Source organism: Delphinapterus leucas, chromosome X (assembly GCF_059928025.1).
Source record: "Delphinapterus leucas isolate spDelLeu-1000000601 "Yukka" chromosome X, BTC_Dleu_Yukka2, whole genome shotgun sequence".
Lineage (NCBI taxonomy): Eukaryota > Metazoa > Chordata > Mammalia > Artiodactyla > Monodontidae > Delphinapterus > Delphinapterus leucas.
Window position 1 is genome coordinate 70,596,050 of NC_143150.1, and position 19,931 is coordinate 70,615,980.

The window sequence follows — 19,931 nt, forward strand, 5'->3', positions numbered from 1 at the left end:
TCTTACATTTAGGTCTCTAATCCATTTTGAGTTTATTTTTGTGTATGGTGTTAGGGAGTGTTCTAATTTCATTAGTTTACGTGTAGCTGTCCAGTTTTCCCAGCACGACTTATTGAAGAGGGTACCTTTTCTCCACTGTATATTCTTGCCTCCTTTATCAAAGATAAGGTGACCATATGTGTGTGGGTTTATCTCTGGGCTTTCTATCTTGTTCCATTGATCTATAATTCTGTTTTTGTGCCAGTACCATATTGTCTTGATTACTGTAGCTTTGTAGTATAGTCTGAAGTCAGGGAGTCTGATTTCTCCAGCTCCGTTTTTTTCCCCCTCAAGACTGCTTTGGCTATTCGGGGTCTTTTGTGTCTCCATACAAATTTTAAGATTTTTTTGTTCTAGTTCTGTAAAATATGCCACTGGTATTTTGATAGGGATTGTATTGAATCTGTAGATTGCTTTGGGTAGTATAGTCATTTTCACAATATTGATTCTTCCAATCCAAGAATATGGTATATGTCTTCATCTGTTTGTGTCATTGTTTTGGGTTTTTTTTTTGCGGTATGCGGGCCTCTCACTGTTGTGGCCTCTCCCATTGCAGAGCGCAGGCTCAGCGGCCATGGCTCATGGGCCTAGCCTCTCCGTGGCATGTGGGATCTTCCCGGACCGGGGCATGAACCCGTGTCCCCTGCATCAGCAGGCAGACTCTCAACCACTGCGCCACCAGGGAAGCCCCTGTTTGTGTCATTTTTGATTTCTTTCATCAGTGTCTTATAGTTTTCTGAGTACAGGTCTTTTACCTCCTTAGGTAGGTTTATTCCTAGGTATTTTATTCTTTTTGTTGCAATCGTGAATGGGATTGTTTCCTTAATTTCTCCTTCTGATCATTCATTGTTAGTGTTTAGGAATGTGAGATATTTCTGTGCATCTTAGAGATTTCTTGCCACAGCCCTAGAATAAGCCATTTTTCCAAGGAGGCCCAGTTCTTTTTATTGGCGAATGGTATTAGAAACCAAGATATGGGTGCTACCTAGAAGGGTGGGATAGGGAGGGGGGGAGGGAGATGCAAGAGGGAGGGGATATGGGGATATATGTATATGTATATCCCTGACTCACTTTGTTATACAGCAGAAACCATTGTAAATCAATTATACTCCAATAAACATGTTAAAAAAAAAAGATATGGATGCTAAGTGTACTTGTTGATGCTGGGGTTTCTTTGCTTCTAGGCCCTCTTAGCTGACAGAGCAAGGAAATATGTGTATATACTAACCCATGTGTATACACAGGTCTGTAAATATTTCTAGGTGTAACTATCTGTTTATGTTGAACGTGGGTTTGTACTGATGTCTCCAACTCTGATCCATTACCACATGGATCATTCTAACCTCCTCTTGCCAATCTGTAAAATCCCACTGCAACAGTCAGAAACCTGGCTCCCACTATCTGCCATCCACTTACTTAATTCTTCAATTCTAGTATACATGCATTGCAGTATCAGAATTGTTAGCTTATAACCCCCATGGGAAACAACTTTATCCACTAGAGTACATGCTGATGTTGTTTCTTTTGGTTTTAGTCTTACAGACTTCATTCATTTCCTAGGTTACTTAGGTCAGCACCTTTTCCCTCCACCCCCTTCAATGAGGTTTTTTAATACATTTGTAATACAGCTAGATTGTTTTGTAATGATTTTAATACAATATGTTAAATGTACTGATAGAGATGAACACATAGAGGAGTACTGAGGTGGAACAACTGATCCAGATGGGGGATAGGGTAGTGATGAAAGGCATCCTAGAGAAACTGCAGGTGAGGCCTGATCTTAAAGCAGCTCTTAAAGTGTGGTCTCTGGATCAGAAGCATTAGCATTACATGGGAACTCTATAGAACTACAAATTCTTGGGCCTCACTACAGAATCAGAAAATCTGGTGTTGGGGTCCAGCAATCTGTGTTTTAACAAGCCCTCCAGGAGATTCTAAAGAACTTTGAGAATCACTGTCTTAAAGAATGAGTTCAGGAACTTCCCTGGTGGCACAGTGGTTAAGAATCTGGCTGCCAATGCAGGAGACACGGGTTTGAGCCCTGGTCCGGGAAGATCCCACATGCTGCAGAGCAACTAAGCTTGTGTGCCACAACTACTGAGCCTGTGCTCTAGAAACCGTGAGGCACAACTACTGAGCCCATGCACCGCAATGAAGAGGAACCCCTGGCTCGCTGCAGCTAGAGAAAGCCTGTGCTCAGCAATGAAGACCCAATGCAGAGAGAGAGGGAGAAGATGGCGGAAGAGTAAGACGCGGAGATCACCTTCCTCCCCACAGATACATCAGAAATACATCTACACGTGGAACAACTCCTACAGAACACCTACTGAACGCTGGCAGAAGACCTCAGACCTCCCAAAAGGCAAGAAACTCCCCACGTACCTGGGTAGGGCAAAAGAAGAAAGAAAAAACAGAGACAAAAGAATAGGGACGGAACCTGCACCAGTGGGAGGGAACCGTGAAGGAGGAAAGGTTTCCACACAGTAGGAAGCCCCTTTGCGGGCGGAGACTGCGGGTGGTGGAGGGGGGAAGCTTCGGAGCTGCGAAGGAGAGCACAACAACAGGGGTGCGGAGGGCAAAGTGGAGAGATTACCGCACAAAGGAGCGGTGCTGACCAGCACTCAACAGACCGAGAAGCTTGTGTGCTCACCCACTGGGGCGGGCGGGGCTGGGAGCTGAGGCTTGGGCTTCCATCGGAGCGCAGGGAGAGGACTGGGGTTGGTGGCGTGAACACAGCCTGCAGGGGGTTAATGCACCACGGCTAGCCAGGAGGGAGTCTGGGGAAAAGTCTGGACCTGCTGAAGAGGCAAGAGACTTTTTCTTCCCTCTTTGTTTCCTGGTGCGCTAGGAGAGGGGATTAAGAGCGCTGCTTAAAGGAGCTCCAGAGATGGGTGCGAGCTGCGGCTAACAGCACGGACCCCAGAGACGGGCATGAGACACTAAGGCTGCTGCTGCCGCCACCAAGAAGCCTGTGTGCGAGCACAGGTCACTATCCACACCTCCCTTCCGGGGAGCCTGTGCAGCCCATCACTGCCAGGGTCCCGGGATCCAGGGACAACTTCCCCAGGAGAACGCATGGCGTGCCTCAGGCTGGTGCAACGTCACGCTGGCCTCTGCCGCCGCAGGCTTGCCCTGCACTCCATACCCCTCCCTCCCCCCAGCCTGAGTGAGCCAGAGCCCCCGAATCAGCGGCTCCTTTAACCCCGTCCTGCCTGAGCGAAGAACAGAGGCCCTCTGGCGACCTACATGCAGAGGTGGGGCCAAATCCAAAGCTGAGCCCCTGTGAGCTGTGAGAATAAAGAAGAGAAAGGGAAATCTCTCCCAGCAGCCTCAGGAGCAGTGGATTAAATCCCCCCAATCAACTTGATGTACCCTCCATCTGTGGAATACCTGAATAGACAACGAACCATCCCAAATTGAGGAGGTGGAGTTTGAGAGCAAGATTTATTATTTTTACCCCTTTTCCTCTTTTTGTGAGTGTGTATGTGTATGCTTCTGTGTGAGATTTTGTCTGTATAGCTTTGCTTTCACCATTTGTCCTAGGGTTCTATCCATCCGATTTTTTTTTCACTTTTTAAAAAATTTTCTTCTTAATAATTATTTTTTATTTTAATAACTTTATTTTATCTTAATTTATTTTATTTTATCCCCTTCCTTCCTTCCTTCCTTCCTTCCTTCCTTCCTTCCTTCCTTCCTCCCTCCCTCCCATCCTTTCTTTCTTTCTTTTTCTCCCTTTTATTCTGAGCCGTGTGGATGAAAAGCTCTTGGTGCTGCTGCCAGGAGTCAGTGCTGTGCCTCTGAGGTGGGAGAGCCAACTTCAGGACACTGGTCCACAAGATACCTCCCAGCTCCACGTAATATCAAATGGCGGAAATCTCCCAGAGATCTCCATCTCAACACCAGCACCCAGCTTCACTCAATGACCAGCAAGCTACAGTGCTGGACACTGTATGCCAAATAACTAGCAAGACAGGAACACAACCCCATCCAAGAGCAGAGAGCCTGCCTAAAATCATAATAAGTCCACAAGCACCCCAAAACACTCCACCAGACATGGACCTGTCCACCAGAAATACAAGATCCAGCCTCATCCACCAGAACACAGGCACTAGTCTCCTCCACCAGGAAGCCTACACAACCCACTGAAACAACTTTAGCCATTGGGGACAGACAGCAAAAACAACAGGAACTACGAACCTGCAGCCTGCAGAAAGGAGACCACAAACACAGTAAGATAAGCAAAGTGAGAAGACAGAAAAACACACAGCAGATGAAGGAGCAAGGTAAAAACCCACCAGACCTAAGAAATGAAGAGGAAATAGGCAGTCTACCTGAAAAAGAATTCAGAATAATGATAGTAAAGATGATCCAAAATCTTGGAAATAGAATACACAAAATGCAAGAAACATTTAACAAGGACCTAGAAGAACTAAAGAGGAAACAAGCAATGATGAACAACACAATAAGTGAAATTAAAAATACTCTAGAAGGGATCAATAGCAGAATAACTGAGGCAGAAGAACAGATAAGTGACCTGGAAGATAAAATAGTGGAAATAACTACCGCAGAGCACAATAAAGAAAAAAGAATGAAAAGAACTGAGGATAGTCTCAGAGACCTCAGGGACTACCTTAAATGAACCAATATTCGAATTATAGGGGTCCCAGAAGAAAAAGAGAAAAAGAAAGGGACTGAGAAAATATTTGAAGAGATTATAGTTGAAAGCTTCCCTAATATGGGAAAGGAAATAGTTAATCAAGTCCAGGAAGCACAGAGAGTCCCATACAGGATAAATCCAAGGAGAAACACTCCAAGACACATATTAATCAAACTGTCAAAAATTAAACACAAAGAAAACATATTAAAAGCAGCAAGGGAAAAACAACAAATAACACACAGGGGGATCCCCATAAGGTTAACAGCTGATCTTTCAGCAGAAACTCTGCAAGCCAGAAGGGACTGGCAGGACATATTTAAAGTGATGAAGGAGAAAAACCTGAAACCAAGATTACTCTACCCAGCAAGGATCTCATTCAGATTTGATGGAGAAATTAAAACCTTTACAGACAAGCAAAAGCTGAGAGAGTTCCGCACCACCAAAGCAGCTTTACAACAAATGCTAAAGGATATTCTCTAGGCAAGAAACACAAGAGAAGGAAAAGACTTACAATAACAAACGCAAAACAATTAAGAAAATGGGAATAGGAACATACATATCGATAATTACCTAAAATGTATATGGATTAAATGCTCCCACCAAAAGACACAGACTGGCTGAATGGATACAAAAACAAGACCCATATATATGCTGTCTACCAGAGACCCACTTCAGACCTAGAGACACATACAGACTGAAAGTGAGGGGATTGAAAAAGATATTCCATGCAAATGGAAACCAAAAGAAAGCTGGAGTAGCAATTCTCATATCAGACAAAATAGACTTTAAAATAAAGACTATTAGAAGAGACAAAGGAGGACACTACATAATGATGAAGGGGTCGATCCAAGAAGATAAAACAATTGTAAATATTTATGCACCCAACATAGGAGCACCTCAAAACATAAGGCAAATGCTAACAGCCATAAAAGGGGAAATCGACAGTAACACATTCATAGTAGGGGACTTTAACACTCCACTTTCACCAATGGACAGATCATCCAAAATGAAAATAAATAAGGAAACACAAGTTTTAAATGATACATTAAACAAGATGGACTTAATTGATATTTATAGGACATTCCATCCAAAAAGAACAGAGAAAACATTTTTCTCAAGTGCTCATGGAACATTCTCCAGGATAGATCATATCTTGGGTCACAAATCAAGCCTTGGTAAATTTCAGAAAATTGAAATTGTATAAAGTATCTTTTCCGACCACAGTGCTATGAGACTAGATATCAATTACAGGAAAAGATCTGTAAAAAAATACAAACACATGGAGGCTAAACAATATACAACTTAATAACGAAGTGATCACTGAAGAAATCAAAGAGGAAATCAGAAAATACCTAGAAACAATTGACAATGGAGACACGATGACCCAAAACCTATGGGATGCAGCAAAAGCAGTTCTAAGAGGGAAGTTTATAGCAATACAATCCTACCTTAAGAAACAGGAAACATCTCAAATAAACAACCTAACCTTGCACCTAAAGCAATTGGAGAAAGAAAAAAAAGGAACCCGAAGTTAGCAGAAGGAAAAAAATCATAAAGATCAGATCAGCAATAAATGAAAAAGAAATGAAGGAAATGATAGCAAAGATCAGTAAAACTAAAAGCTGGTTCTTTGAGAAATTAAAGAAAATTGATAAACCATTAGCCAGACACATCAAGAAAAAAAGGGAGAAGACTCAAATCAATAGAATTAGAAATGAAAAAGGAGAAGTAACAACTGACACTGCCGAAATACAAAAGATCATGAGAGATTACTACAAGCAACTCTATGCCAAATGGACAACCTGGAAGAAACGGACAAATTCTTAAAAATGCACAACCTGCCAAGACTGAATCAGGAAGAAACTGAAAATATGAGCAGACCAATCACAAGCACTGAAATTGAAACTGTGATTAAAAATCTTCCAAAAGCAACAACAAAAAAATCTTCCAACAAACAAAAGCCCAGGACCAGATGGCTTCACAGGTGAATTCTATCAAACATTTAGAGAAGAGCTAACACCTATTCTTCTCAATCTCTTCCAAAATGTAGCAGAGGGAGGAACACTCCCTAACTCATTCTGTGAGGCCACCATCACCCTGATACCAAAACCAGACAAGGATGTCACAAAGAATGAAAACTACAGGCCAATATCAGTGATGAACACAGATGCAAAAATCCTCAACAAAATACTAGCAGACAGAATCCAACAGCACATTAAAAGGATTGTACACCATGATCAAGTGGGGTTTATTCCAAGAATGCAAGGATTCTTCAATATACACAAATCAGTCAGTGTGATACACCGTATTAACAAATTGAAGGAGAAAAACCATATGGTCATCTCAATAGATGCAGAGAAAGCTTTCAACAAAATTCAACACCCATTTATGATAAAAACCCTCCAGAAAGTAGCCACAGAGGGAACTTTCCTCAACATAATAAAGGCCATATATGACAAACCCACAGCCAACATCGTGCTCAACGGTGAAAAACAAACCATTTCCACTAAGATCAGGAACAAGACAAGGTTGCTCGCTCTCACCACTCTTATTCAACATAATTTTGGAAGTTTTAGCCACAGCAATCAGAGAAGAATAGGAAATAGAAGGAATCCAAATTGAAAAGAACAAGTAAAGCTGTCACTGTTTGCAGATGAGATGATATTATACATAGAGAATCCTAAAGATGCTACCAGAAAACTACTAGAGCTATTCAATGAATTTGGTAAAGTAGCAGGATACAAAATCAATGCACAGAAATCTCTGGCATTCCTATACACTAATGATGAAAAATATGAACGTGAAGTCAAGAAAACACTCCCATTTACCATTGCAACAAAAAGAATAAAGTATCTAGGAATAAACCTACCTAAGGAGACAAAAGACCTGTATGCAGAAAATTATAAGACACTGATGAAAGAAATTAAAGATGATACAAATAGATGGAGAGGTATACCATGTTCTTGAATTGGAAGAATCAACATTGTAAAAATGACTATACTACCCAAAGCAATCTACAGATTCAGTGCAATCCCTATCAAATTACCACTGGCATTTTTCACAGAAGTAGAACAAAAAATTTCACAATTTGTATGGAAACACAAAAGACCCTGAATAGCCAAAGCAATCTTGAGAGCGAAAAATGGAACTGGAGGAATCAGGCTCCCTGACTTCAGACTATACTACAAAGCCACAGTAATCAAGACAGTATGGTACTGGCACAGAAACAGAAATATAGATCAATGGAACAGGATAGAAAGCCCAGAGATAAACCCACACACATATGGTCACCTTATCTTTGATAAAGGAGGCAGGAACGTACAGTGGAGAAAGGACAGCCTCTTCAATAATTGGTTCTGGGCAAACTGGACAGGTGCATGTAAAATAATGAAATTAGAACACTCCCTAACACCATACACAAAAATAAGCTGAAAATGGATTAAAGACCTAAATGTAAGGCCAGAAACTATCAAACTGTTAGAGGAAAACATAGGCACAACGCTCTATGACATAAATCACAGCAAGATCCTTTTTGACCCACCTCCTAGAGAAATGGAAATAAAAACAAAAATAAACAATTGGGACCTAATGAAACTTCAAAGCTTTTGCACAGCAAAGGAAACCATAAACAAGACCAAAAGACAACCCTCAGAATGGGAGAAAATATTTGCAAATGAAGCAACTGACAAAGGGTTAATCTCTAAAATTTACAAGCAGCTCATGCAGCTCAATAACAAAAAAACAACCCAATCCAAAAATGGGCAGAAGACCTAAATAAACATTTCTCCAAAGAAGATATACAGAATGCCAACAAACACATGAAAGAATGCTCAGCATCATTAATCATTAGAGAAATGCAAATGAAAAGTATAATGAGAAATCATTTCACACCAGTCAGAATGGCCATCATCAAAAAATCTAGAAACAATAAATGCTGGAGAGGGTGTGGAGAAAACGGAACACTCTTGCAATGCTGGTGGGAATTTGAATTGGTACAGCCACTATGGAGAACAGTATGGAGGTTCCTTAAGAAAACTACAAACAGAACTACCATGTGACCCAGCAATCCCACTACTGGGCATATACCCTGAGAAAACCATAATTCAAAAGGGTCATGTACCAAAATGTTCATTGCAGCTCTATGTACAATAGCCAGGATATGGATACAACCTAAGTGTCCATCATCAGATGAACGGATAAAGAAGATGTGGCACATATATACAATGGAATATTAGCCGTAAAAAGAAACGAAATTGAGTTATTTGTAGTGAGGTGGATGGACCTAGAGTCTGTCATGCAGAGTGAAGTAAGTCAGAAAGAGAAAGACAAATACCATATGCTAACACATATATATGGAATCTAAGAAAAAAAAATGTCATGAAGAACCCAGGCTAAGACAGGAATAAAAACACAGACCTACTAGAGAATCGAATTGAGGATATGGGCGGGGGAAGGGTAAGCTGTGACAAAGTGAGAGAGTGTCATGGACATATATGCACTACCAAACGTAAAATAGAGAGCTAGTGGGAAACAGCCGCATAGCACGGGGAGATCAGTTCGGTGCTTTGTGACCACCTAGAGGGGTGGGATAGGGAGGGTGGGAGGGAGGGAGATGTGAGGGGGAAGGGATATGAGAACATGTGTGTATGTGACTGATTCACTTTGTTATGAAGCAGAAACTAGCCCACCATTGTAAAGCAATTATACTCCAATAAAGATGTTAAAAAAAAACCAATGCAGCCATAAATAAATCAATAAATAAATCAATAAATAGATTAATTAAAAATAAAGAATGAGTTCCCTGAGGTAAGCTTGGTGAAAGGAGAGGAGTGTACTCCAGAAAAGATGGGGTGAGCTTACGCTTTAGAGGTCATAACACTGTATAATGGGCATAAGGGGTTAAAATAAAATGTTTGTGGCAGGAGGTGGCAGAAGTTAAGGCAGGGAGGTCAGCAGTTCCTGGCTGTATCAGTCAGGGCTTGGAATGCCAAGCTAAGGAGCTTAAACTTCATTCTGTAGGCCATAGGAAGCCACTGAAGATTTTTTTTTTTTTTTTTGGCTGCTTTGGGTCTTGCTGTGCATGGGCTTTCTCTAGTTGTGGCGAGCGGTGGCTACTTTTCGTTGTGGTGCTCAGACTTCTCATAGTGGTGGCTTCTCTTGTTGTGGAGCACGGGCCCTAGAGCACACAGGCTTCAGCAGTTGCGGTGCATAGGCTCCGTAGTTGTGGCTCGTGGGTTGTAGAGCGCAGGCTCAGTAGTTGTGGCGCACAGGGTTAGTTGCTCTGTGGCATGTGGGATCTTCCTGGACCAGGGATCGAATCCGTGTCCCCTGCATTGGCAGGCGGATTCTTAACCACTGTGCCACCAGGGAAGTCCCAAGATTTTTGTTGTTGTTGTTAACAGCTTTGTTGAGGTACCATTCTCATACCATACATTTCACTGATTTATAATGTACAATTTAATCATTTTTAGTATATTCACAGAGTTGTGCACCCATCACCACAGTTAGTTTTAGAACATTTTTATCACCCTGAAAGAAATTCCTTACCCTGTAGCCATCATACATACCACCCCCAAGTCCATGAATCCCCCAGCACCCCCAGCCCCTGGCAACCACTAATCTACTTTTTCTGTGAATTTGTCTGTTCTGGACATTTCATATAAATGGAATCATAAAATGTGTGGCCTTTCGTGACTGGCTTTTTTTTTTGGATGTATAGTTGATATTATGTAAATTACAGATGTACGATGTAGTAAATTACAGATGTACGATATAGTGATTCACAATTTTCAAAGGTTATACTCCATTTATAGTTATTATAAAATATTGGCTATATTCCCTGTGTTGTACAATATATCATTGTAGCTTATTTTATACCTAATAGTTTGTACCTTTTAATCCCCTACCCCCTATATTGTCCCTCCCCCATCCCTCTCCCCACTGGTAACCACTAGTGTGTTCTGCATCTGTGAGTGACTGGCTTATTATTTCATGCAGCAAAATGTTTCCACGACTGATTCATGCTGTGGCGTGAATCAGTATTTCATTCCTTTTTATGGCTGCATAATATTCCATTGTGTGGATATACCACATTTGAATCTATTCATCAGTTGATGGACATTTGTGTTATTTCCCCTTTTGGCTTTGTGAATAATATAATACTGCTATGAACATTCATGTACAAGATTTTCTGTGATCAAATGTTTTCATTTCTCTTGAGTATGTACCTGGGAGTAGAATTCCTAAATCACATGGTAACTCTATGTGTAACTTTTTGAGGATCCGACAGACTAATTTCCAAAGCAGCTGCACCATTTTACCTTCCTACCAATAGTGTTATAGAGTTCCAGTTTTTCCACATTGCTCTCAACACTTGGTATTTTCTCTCTGTTTGATTCTAGCCATCCTAATGGGCATGAAGTGGTATCATTGTGATTTTGGTTTGCATTTCCCCTGATGACTAATGATGTTGAGCATCTTTTCATATGGTTATTGGCTATTTGTATATCTTCTTTGGAGAAATGTCTAGTCAGATCCTTTGACCACCTTAATTGGGTTATTTGTCTTTTTTTTTTTTTTTTTTGGCCGTGCTGCGCAGCTTGTGGGATCCTAGTTCCCTGACCAGGGATCGAACTCGGGGCCACAGCACTGAAAGCACTGAGTCCTGACCATTGGACCACCAGAGAAGTCCCTATTTGTCTTTTAATTATTGAGTTCTTAGAGTTCTTTATATATTCTAGGTACAAATCCTTTATCCAGGTACAAGATTTGCAAGTATTTTCTCTCATTCCTTGGGTTGTCTTTTCACTTTCTTCATGGTATCCTTTGAAGCACAAAAGCTTTTAGCTGTTTTTTAAAAAATATTTATTTATTTATTTGGCTGTACCAGGTCTTAGTTGTGGCATGCAGGCTCTTCAGTTGTGGCATGCATGTGGGATCTAGTTCCCCGACCAGGGATCAACCCAGGTCCCCTGCATTGGGAGCGTGGAGTCCTATCCACTGGACCACCAGGGAAGTCCCCAAGTTTTTAGCTTTTATGAAGCCTAATTTATTTTTCCCTTTGGTTGCTTGTGTGTTTGGCATCATATCTAAGAAACCATTGCCAAATCCAAGGTCATGGAGATATATACTTATATTTTCTTCTAAGAGTTTTATAGTTTTAGTGCTTATATTTAGGTCTTTGATTCATTTTGAATTAATTTTTGTGTATGGTGTGAGGTCGGGGACTACTTTCATTCTTTTGCACATGGGTATTTAGTTGAAAAGACTATCCTTTCCTCAGTGAATTGTTATGGCATCCTTTCAAAATCTTATCAACTGTAAACCACTGAAGAATTTTAAGCAGAAGAGTGACGATTTCTTTTATGTTTTAAGACAATATCACTGGCTGCTATGTAGAGAATGTATTGGAGGGGCCAAGAGTGGATGTAGGGAGACCAGTGAGTAGGAAGTTGCAGTTATCCAATCCAGAGATGATGGTGACTTGGACCACAGTAGTAGTAGAGATGGGAGAGAAAGACACAGGTTATACTTGTTTTTGTTTGTTTGTTTTTTAACATCTTTATTGGAGTATAATTGCTTTACACTGGTGTGTTAGTTTCTGCTGTATAACAAAGTGAATCAGCTATACATACACATACATCCCCATATCTACTCCCTCTTGCATCTCCCTCCCACCCTCCCTATCCCACCCCTCTAGGTGGACACAAAGCACCGAGCTGATCTCCCTTTGCGATGCAGCTGCTTCCCACTAGCTATCTATTTGACATTTGGTAGTATATATATGTCCATGCCACTCTCTCACTTCGTCCCAGCTTACCCTTCTCCCTCCCCGTGTCCTCAAGTCCATTCTCTATGTCTGCGTCTTTATTCCTGTCCTGCCCCTAGGTTCTTCAGAACCATTTTTTTTCTTTTTTAGATTCCATATATATGTGTTAGCATACGGTATTTATTTTTCTCTGACTTACTTCACTCTGTATGACAGTCTCTAGGTCCATCCACCTTGCTACACATAACTCAATTTCATTTCTTTTTATGGCTGAGTAATATTCCATTGTATATATGTGCCACATCTTTTTTTTTTTTTTTTTTTTGCGGTACGCGGGCCTCTCACTGTTGTGGCCTCTCCCGTTGCGGAGCACAGGCTCCGGACGCGCAGGCTCAGCAGCCATGGCTCACGGGCCCAGCCGCTCCGCGGCATGTTGGACCTTCCCAGACCGGGGCACGAACCCGTGTCCCCTGCATCGGCAGGTGGACTCTCAACTACTGCGCCACCAGGGAAGCCCTGCCACATCTTCTTTATCCATTCATCTGTCAATGGACACTTAGTTTGCTTCCATGTCCTGGCTATTGTAAATAGAGCTGCAGTGAACATTGTGGTACATGACTCTTTTTGAATTATGGTTTTCTCAGGGTATATGCCCAGTAGCGGGATTGCTGGGTCATATGGTAGTTCTATTTTTAGTTTTTTAAGGAACCTCCATACTGTTCTCCATAGTGGCTGTATCAATTTACATTCCCACCAACAGTGCAAGAGGGTTCCCTTTTCTCCACACCCTCTCCAGCATTTATTGTTTGTAGATTTTTTGATGATGGCCATTCTGACTGGTGTGAGGTAGTTTTGATTTGCATTTCTCTAATGATTAGCGATGTTGAGCATCCTTTCATGTGTTTGTTGGCAATCTGTATATCTTCTTTGGAGAAATGTCTGTTTAGGTCTTTGGCCCATTTTTGGATTGGGTTGCTTGTTTTTTTGATATTGAGCTGCATGAGCTGCTTGTATATTTTGGAGATTAATCCTTTGTCAGTTGCTTCGTTTGCAAATATTTTCTCCCATTCTGAGGGCTGTCTTTTCGTCTTGTTTTTAGTTTCCTTTGCTGTGCAAAAGCTTTTAAGTTTCATCAGGTCCCAATTGTTTATTTTTGTTTTTATTTCCATTTCTCTAGGAAGTGGGTCAAAAAGGATCTTGCTGTGATTTATGTTATGGAGTGTTCTGCCTATGTTTTCCTCTAAGAGTTTTATAGTGTCTGGCCTTATATTTAAGTCTTTAATCTATTTTATTTTTGTGTACGGTGTTAGGGAGTGTTCTAATTTCATTCTTTTACATGTAGTTGTCCAGTTTTCCCAGCACCACTTACTGAAGAGACTGTCTTTTCTCCATTGTATATTCTTGCCTCCTTTATCAAAGATAAGGTGACCATATGTGTGTGGGTTTATCTCTGAGCTTTCTATCCTGTTCCATTGATCTATATTTCTGTTTTGACACAGGTTATATTTGGAAAATAAAGTTAGTAGGGCTTGGGGGACTGTTGGCTAAGGGGTGAGGTGGTTAAAAAGAGGGAGAAGTCAAGGATGCCTCATATTTGGTTTGGAGATCAAGGATGATCTTTCTATTTCTAGCTTATATGGCTAAGTGGATGGTAGTGTCATTTATTACCACACAAATGGGGAAGCATGTTTATTTATTTATGCATTCATGCATGCTGCACCAGGTCCCAGTTGTGGCACACGGGATCTTAGTTGTGGCATGCAGCCTTCTTGGTTGCAGCATGCAGACTCTTAGTTGTGGTATCCATGTGGGATCTAGTTCCCCAACCAGGGGTCGAACCTGGACCCCTGCATTGGGAGCACAAAGTCTTAGCCACTGGACCACCAGGGAAGTCCCGAGAAGCACGTTTTAAGAGAGGAAATAATAAGTTTAATTTGGGATTAATTGAATTGGAGGTGCATGTGAAACTTTCAAGTGGAGATGTCCAGAAGGTAATTGGAATATGGGTCTAGACTAGAGCTTGAGGGCAAGCCCTGTTGGAGAAAGTGCTTTAGGAGTTATGAGCACATAGGTGGGAGTGGAACCTCTGGGAGACGATGAGGAAAGAGTAAAAGGAGTGAGAAGAGGGCCCAGGACTGAGCCCTTGTGGAGGAAGAATAGGAGCCTAAGAAGGACACAGAGAAGAAAGGGCCAGCGATGGGGGAGGAAACCAGGTGGAATCTACAGGAATCCGGTGGAAGGAGGGAATTGTAAGGAGAGAGTAATCAATAGTGTGAATAGAGGTCCAGAAAAATAAGGTCCGAGAAGTGCCCATGTATCTTCCTGTTTCGATGCTCCCACAATATAGGTTGGTTGGTTTGTTACTGTATGTGCAATAACCTTTCCACATACATTTCCTACAACTAATGCGTGAAGTTGTTGCTGGCAGTGTCTGGTGGATATTTGTGTCTTCTTAAGTGGTGCCAGCTTTCATTGGCATCTTCTGTGCTCATCTTTCCCATCCTGAATTGAGGATATTGAAAGCTCAACTGTGGCTTGGATTCCAAAATGGACTCTAAAGTGTTCTTAGACTGAATGTTCAATCCGTTTCCTTTCTTTCTAATCTTCTACCTATCAATCTCTCTCTATATATATCTTTTTTTAAACTTTTTTTTTTTTATAGATACGTGAAAGAGGCCAAAGTAGCGACTAAGAATGGAGATCTGGAAGAAGCACTTAAACTTTTCAATTTGGCAAAGGACATTTTTCCCAATGAAAAGGTGATGAGCAGAATCCAAAAACTACAGGAAGCCTTGGAGGAGTTGGCAGAACATGGAGATGATGAATTCACGGATGTGTGCAACTCTGGCCTGCTGCTCTATCGAGAGCTGCACAACCAACTATTTGAGTACCAGAAGGAAGGTGTAGCTTTCCTCTATAGCCTGTATAGGGATGGAAGGAGAGGTGGTATTCTGGCAGATGATATGGGATTAGGAAAGACTGTTCAAATCATCGCTTTCCTTTCTGGTATGTTTGATGCTTCACTTGTGAACCATGTGCTACTGATCATGCCAACCAGTCTCATCAGCACGTGGCTAAAAGAATTTGTCAAGTGGACCCCAGGAATGAGAGTCAAAACCTTTCACGGTCCTAGCAAGGATGAACGTACCAGAAACCTCAGTCGGATTCAGCAAAGGAATGGTGTCATTATCACCACATACCAAATGTTAATCAATAATTGGCAGCAACTTTCCAGCTTGAATGGCCACGAGTTTGTGTGGGACTATGTCATCCTTGATGAAGCACATAAAATAAAAACCTCATCTACCAAGTCAGCAATATGTGCTCGTGCAATTCCTGCCAGTAATCGCATCCTCCTCACAGGAACCCCGATCCAGAATAATTTACAAGAACTGTGGTCCCTGTTTGATTTTGCTTGTCAAGGGTCCCTGCTAGGAACATTAAAAACTTTTAAAATGGAGTACGAAAATCCTATTACTAGAGCAAGAGAGAAGGATGCTACCCCAGGGGAAAAAGCCTTGGGATTTAAAATATCTGAAAACTTAATGGCAATCATAAAGCCCTATTTTCTTAGGAGGACTAAAGAAGAGGTACAGAAGAAAAAGTCAAGCAACCCAGAGGTCCAGCTTAGTGAAAAGAGTCCAGATGTTGGTGTCATATGTGAAATGCCTTCCCTTTCCAGAAAAAATGATTTAATTATTTGGATACGTCTTGTACCTTTACAGGAAGAAATATACAGGAAATTTGTGTCTCTAGATCATATCAAGGAGTTGTTAATGGAGACACGCTCACCTTTGGCTGAGCTAGGTGTCTTAAAGAAGCTCTGTGATCATCCTAGGCTGCTATCTGCACGGGCTTGTGGTTTGCTGAATCTAGGAGCTGTCAAATTCTCTGTTCAAGATGAAGTTGAAGGGGAAGACTCCTCAGATGTGGACCATATTGATCAAATAAGTGATGATGCACTGATGGAAGAATCTGGGAAAATGATATTTCTAATGGACCTGCTTAAAAGACTGCGAGACGAAGGGCATCAAACTCTGGTGTTTTGCCAGTCAAGACGAATTCTAAACATCATCGAACGCCTGTTAAAGAATAGGCACTTTAAGATATTGAGAATCGATGGAACAGTTACTCATCTTGTGGAACGAGAAAAAAGAATTAGCTTATTCCAGAAAAATAAAGATTACTCTGTTTTTCTGCTTACCACTCAAGTAGGTGGTGTTGGCTTAACACTAACCGCAGCAAGTAGAGTGGTCATCTTTGACCCTAGCTGGAATCCTGCAACTGATGCTCAAGCTGTGGATAGAGTTTACCGAATTGGACAAAAAGAAAATGTTGTAGTTTATAGGCTAATCACTTGTGGAACTGTAGAGGAAAAAATATACAGAAGACAGGTTTTCAAGGACTCATTAATAAGACAAACTACTGGTGATAAGAAGAACCCTTTCCGATATTTTAGTAAACAAGAATTGAGAGAGCTCTTTACAATTGAGGATTTTCAGAACTCTGCAACCCAGATGCAGCTTCAGTCTTTGCATGCTGCTCAGAGGAGATCTGATAAGAAACTAGATGAACATATTGCCTTCCTGCACTCTTTGAGGATAGCTGGAATCTCAGACCATGATTTGATGTACACACATGACCTATCTGTTAAAGAAGAGCTTGATGTGATCGAAGACTCTCACTATATTCAGCAAAGGGTTCAGAAAGCTCAATTCCTTGTTGAATTCGAGTCTCAAAATACAGAGTTCTTAATGGAAAGACAAAAAGCTGGAAATGAGGGGATATGGCTGAGAGAACCTGTATTTCTTTCTCAGACAAAGAAGAAATGCCATGAATTAAATAAACCACAGCCTCGGCCTTCACCTCTTCTACCAACTCACCACACCCAGGAAGAAGAAATCAGTCCCCAAATGGCAAGTGTAATCATTGAGGATCTGCCCGAAGAGAGTGAAAAACAAGATCTCGCCAGGAGAAAGATGAACGTTACCATCCCACAAGATGGTAGGCACCCGTGTGCAAGTACATTTGATGCTGATTTTGTAGCTACTTTACCCAAGGGGTGTGAAGATGTAGAAGAGATTTGGACTGACTCTGTATCAGGAATGGCTCTCCAAAAAGAGGCATCGCAAGAGGGGCCTATGCGGGAGGCACAGCAAGAAAGCCCTCAGGGAAGTTTCAATTTTTTACCTAGCAAGTCAGTCAGAGCTGATCTTGGGCCAAATCTAGATCAACTAGAGGAGGATGAGATTTTACATCACTGCAATCCCTGGCCTGCTAATCCCGAAATAAAGGAATATCAAAGGCCAGAATCGAATGTGTCTGTTATTAAGATAGCTGATGATGACTTAGCAGCAGCCCACAGTGCACTACAGGATGCTCAAGTGAATGAGGCCAAGTTGGAAGAGGAACCTTTAGCATCTTCAGCACAGTATGCATGTGACTTCAATCTTTTCTTGGAAGATTCTGCAGACAATGGACAAAATTTTTCCAGTCAGTCATTGGAGCATGTGGAGAAAGAAAATAGCTTGTGTGGCTCTGCAGCTAATTCCAGAGCAGAGTCTGTGCATAGCAAAGCATGTCTCAGTGTGGATCTTTCTGAGAAAGATGATGAGCCAGAAGAAGTAGTAGTTAATGTGAAAGTCAGAAGAAAAGCTAGATGTATCGATTCAGACGATGAAGTTGAACATGATACTTTTATTACAGATACTTCAGGCACAAACCCATTCAACACATCTCCCTTCCCGTTTTTATCTGTAAAACAATTTGATGCCTCAACTCCCAAAAATGACATCAGTCCACCTGGAAGGTTCTTTTCACCTAAAATATCTGATAGTTTAAATAAGTCTATAAACTCTAGAAGATCCCTGGCTTCTAGGAGGTCTCTTATTAATGTGGTTTTAGACCATGTGGAGGATATGGAGGAAAGACTTGACATTAGCAGTGAAGCAAAGGTTGCTGAAGATTACCTGGAGGAAGGAGCGGAGGAAAGCAGTGGTGAAGCCCCAGAGCATACAGAAGAAGATCCTTCCAGAGAAACACTGTCTTCAGAAAATAAGTCTAGCTGGTTAAGTACACCTAAGCCTGGTGCTCTGGCTCAGGAGACCTTTCCTGGTGACCCTGAGCCTTTGTCTGGTGGACAGTTGGTTGACTCTCCCCAGGATGAGGCACTGGAGGCTGCAGACGACTATGAGACTCTTGTCTTGCGTGGAAAAGAACTGAAAGAGTGTGGGAAAATACAGGAAGCCTTAGACTGCTTAGTTAAAGCACTTGACATAAAAAGCTCAGATTCTGAAGTCATGCTCATGACTTTAAGTTTGTATAAGCAACTTAATAAAACTTGAGAATATAACCTGTTTATTGTATTTTAAAGCAAAACTGAGTATAAGGTAATTTGTTCCCATAATTGGATTCTTTGGGAGCATGAAGCATTCAGGCTTAAGGTGAGAGAAGTCAAAAAGGGAGTTTTTGTTTCCAACGTTTTTTGGTAAATTTTGCCTTTACCACCTGCTCCTGCTTTCTCCTATACATATATTCTGGTATTCTGAGCACGAGGTTAATATTTCTTTACTCAAATATTCTTGTATTTTTCTTTTAGGCATACTCTATAAACGTAATAGAACTGTTATTTCTAGAGAAATTTTTGTAACATTACTCTGGCCATTTTAAATTTTATTCTGAAAATGATCAATTTTGTATATCACAGTTAAGATAATATTAAAGTTACTTTTCATTTACTTTCTTTCACTGAGATGATTGATATTGGCAAATGCATATAAAAATTCATTTAGGCAGAAGTTTGTCATTAGTATTCCAGATCTAAGACCCACTTAACATGCTATTGTAGGCTCTCGGTTCACTACAGCCGAAGACTAGGATAAGCTACCCGGTGCTGGGCTTCTTTATCACAGGTACCCTACCCTGGAGTCCCTTTGCCTACCATTTGGCCATCCTTTACTCACCACCAGCTGCATTCTGACACATGCTAGCACATTGTATCTTTGGGTTGTAGACTGAAAAGGAGTTAGTTTGGTTCCCTCCCAGAAAGTGCAGCACAGCACTCTGTGCTCTGTCACTGGAGAATTTATCATGTACTGACTATGTATTAGGTACTCTACATAGGTTTCTTGTTTAATCCTTTGAGGTCGAGGGTAGCATTTCCATTTTTTAGTTGAGGAAATGGCTCAGTGAGGCTGTGACCTGCCCAAGATCACGCAGTAAGGGGTGAAATGGATTGTTAACCGTGTGTTACCTAGTGAAAAGCCACTATAATTGACCTTTTTTTTTTTTTTTAGCGCTTTAGTTTTTCATTATTTATTTATTTTGGCTGCACTGGATCTGTGTTGCTGTGCACAGGCTCTCTCTAGTTGCGGCGAGCAGTGGCTTCTCTTGTTGCAGAGCACGGGCTCCAGGCATGCGGGCTTCAGTAGTTGTGTGCACGGGCTTAGTTGCTCCGAAGCATGTGGC

At 41.3% G+C, this 19,931-nt stretch overlaps 2 protein-coding genes across 2 annotated transcripts in view; one reads left to right on the top strand and one right to left on the bottom strand.

The window, feature by feature from the left end:
• Positions 1 to 19,216, top strand: part of ERCC6L (ERCC excision repair 6 like DNA helicase) — a 58,718-nt gene extending 39,502 nt beyond the window's left edge. Inside the window, exon 2 of the mRNA XM_022565583.2 lies at positions 15,127 to 19,216. Within this exon, the coding sequence (XP_022421291.1) occupies positions 15,127 to 18,808 (3,682 nt within the window). The 3' untranslated portion in view covers positions 18,809 to 19,216. The remainder of the gene's footprint in view (positions 1 to 15,126) is intronic.
• The window catches only part of PIN4 (peptidylprolyl cis/trans isomerase, NIMA-interacting 4), a 95,064-nt gene that overhangs the window by 65,088 nt on the left and 10,045 nt on the right, over positions 1 to 19,931 (bottom strand). The gene's annotated exons all lie outside the window — the stretch shown is intronic.